Source organism: Mus pahari, chromosome 4 (assembly GCF_900095145.1).
Source record: "Mus pahari chromosome 4, PAHARI_EIJ_v1.1, whole genome shotgun sequence".
Taxonomy (NCBI): domain Eukaryota; kingdom Metazoa; phylum Chordata; class Mammalia; order Rodentia; family Muridae; genus Mus; species Mus pahari.
The window spans coordinates 122834097-122836908 of NC_034593.1; the positions used below are offsets into that span (position 1 = coordinate 122834097).

A 2812-nucleotide genomic window follows, 5' to 3' on the forward strand; every position below is an offset into this window, starting at 1 on the left:
ATATATATATATATATATATATATATATATAAACTTCATTTTGCAAGCGGTTTGGGTTTTGTTTTTTTAATTTTTTTGTTTGTTTATTTGGTTTGTGGGGGGCAGGTTGGTTGGTTTTGGTTGGGTGGTGGTGTTTTGAGATGGGGTTTCACTGTGTAGCCCTGGCTATCCAGGAACTCAGTTCCATAGACCAGGCTAGCCTCCAGTTCATATAGATCCCCCCTGCCTCTACCTCCCTAATGCTGAGATTAAAGGTGTGCGCCACAACTACCCAGATTTTTGAAACTTTGTATTGCAAGGTTCTCGGGTAATACAAGATCTCTCCCCAGCTCAGTAGCTCTCAGTTTCCCAATCTCTGTGCCACACTCAGAGCTCTGCCAGCCCTCTCTGCATGTGGACTGTCTGGTGATGTCATGACTGCACCTCTGCAAGGCTCAGTCAGCTGTGAAGCAGACATTTCAAAAATAAGGGGGAAGGCACTGGGCTTGGTAGGCACCTTGGGTCTTCTGCATTTTCCTGGGCTGCAGCAGGTGGGATGTCAGAGGAGGTGGTGCCCACTAAACTGCACCCTACTCCTCAGAGCTGGCAGTTTGCAGAACAAAAGAATTATAATCTTTAAGAAATAAATCAAACCAAACCGAACCAAAAAAAAGCTTTTGTTTTGTTTTAAGGCCTCCAATGGGAACTCACTGTCCTGCCAGGGAAGGAAGATTTTGTTTTCTTTCCGACTGACAAGGTGTTTTCCGTTTCCTTCCCTTGTAGATGACAAGATTATGTCTTATGTGAAAAGTCAGACACCCCTAGAAAAGGGTCCTAATCCATAATGAGAGTTGCACCCTGAACTGCTCTTCCTATGCTGGGTACTTAGAGTGAAGGGCTTCAGTAGGGAACTGGCGAGAAGCAGACCTTGAGCCCCGTTTAGGGGAGTTGCATCCCTACCTTTCCAGAGTAGACCCTGTATGTTACTGCTATTCTTCAGAACATGAAATGTTATAAATTATCCTTCCTGTTATGTGACCACCAGAATCACTTACTAAAATGTGGCATCCCATTCTTCCAGAGAAGAAGAACTTGGAGAAGCCACCCACAATTACTGGAAAATAGATAACAACACTATTTATCAGAGCGATGGGGGTAAATCATTCCAATTTGGTAAGTTTAGGATGGCATCCGTTACTTCGTAGCCTGGTGGTGGTGACGTCTGATCCCTGCACTCTACAATCTGAAGATAAAGGATCAGGAGTTCAAGGCCAACCTGAACTGCAAAAGTAATCTAAATTGAGCTATTTTCCCAGACCCTAGGTTGTCATCTCATTAAAACTAGGAAGACAACATTTTGAGCACAGAAGTATAGGAAATAAAATGCTTCCTAGTAAACAACTGTTTTGTTTTTTTTTAAATATACTAATATATTTCTTAAAGGTAAAACAGTATGTTTCAGAGATCATAAAAGCAACATTAAAAGTTTCCCAAGCATTTGGACTATACTATATAGGTTTTGTTGGCCCTATATGTAGATAGAAGACTTGAACTCATCAGTTGCCTGAGGTTGATGGTATTAAAGTACAAACATCTACCAACTCTGCTTAATCTGAAATCCTAACTCTATGTGGCGCTTGGTTTTCCCGTTTTACCTGAGGACAAGTGTGTGGTTCTGATAGAAGCAGAACGATTGCTGGGTTTCTTTGCCATCACATTTTCCCATTTTAAAGATCACCATAGAAAGTGTCCCAATTTTTTTAGTTTGCTAACAAAAGCAAAGAGTGGCAAACTTAGCAATGCAGATGCCTAAGTATCACAGGTAGGTGACTATTTCCTGTAAATTTTTTTTTTTTTTTGGATTAGGTATCTTCCTGATTCAGCTTAAGCTAGGCTCTTAAAAAACAAGATATGTTATAAAACAAAATTTCTCAAAAATTAATAACAGCTCACATTTCCTATGTATTACTATGCTGACAATAATTCTACAGAGATGATAATGTACCTGTGTTACACATTAGAGGCCGGGGCCCAACATTTCTCAGTCTAATCAGGATTGGTGCTAACATGGACTAGAACCCATCTCAGCCACTGTGCCCTGCTGACCCTGAAAATACATAGGGTTGTTGACACATGGTTTTCTATGTGAAGACTATTGAGTTTTCCCTGTGAGAAGGGTGTTTTCTGAAAAGACAGAAAGTAAAAAAATGTCCTAAATAGTTTACCATTCTAGATCCTGACAGTTTACTTCTTTGGGCAATTACTAATTCTTTGAAAATGCAGTTGGTATGTTTGATTGAATTTCCGTGTTCTCTTTAGATCGTGTCTTTGCTAGTAATGAAACCACTAAGAATGTGTATGAAGAGATCGCGGTGCCGATCATCAGCTCCGCCATACAAGGCTACAATGGTTTGTATTCACTTCATGTTGCAGCGCCCATTCCTTAGTGTTGATAGTTTGACTCACTATAAGTTTGTTTTGAATGTTCTCAACTATATGCCTAATGTATCTATGTCTTTTGCTGGTTTTTACAGGTACTATATTTGCCTATGGACAAACTGCTTCAGGAAAAACATACACAATGATGGGTTCTGAAGATTGTTTGGGGGTTATACCCAGGGCGATTCATGACATTTTCCAAAGGATTAAGAAGGTAGTAACCTCCAAAAGAAGTCACTAGATATGCACTCACTGATAAGCAGATATTAGCCCAGAAACTTAGAATACCCAAGATACATCTTGCAAAACACAAGAAAACCAAGAAGGATGACCATCGTGTGGATACTTCATTCCTCCTTAGAATAAGGAACAAAATACCCATGAAAGGATATAA

General features: G+C 40.0%; 1 protein-coding gene across 1 annotated transcript in view; it reads left to right on the forward strand.

Moving 5' to 3' along the window:
- Cenpe (centromere protein E) overlaps window positions 1-2812 on the forward strand; it is a 63029-nt gene that overhangs the window by 1630 nt on the left and 58587 nt on the right. Inside the window, exons 2-4 of the mRNA XM_029537938.1 lie at window positions 1061-1152; window positions 2299-2388; window positions 2514-2632. Of these exons, the coding sequence (XP_029393798.1) occupies window positions 1061-1152; window positions 2299-2388; window positions 2514-2632 (301 nt within the window). The remainder of the gene's footprint in view (window positions 1-1060; window positions 1153-2298; window positions 2389-2513; window positions 2633-2812) is intronic.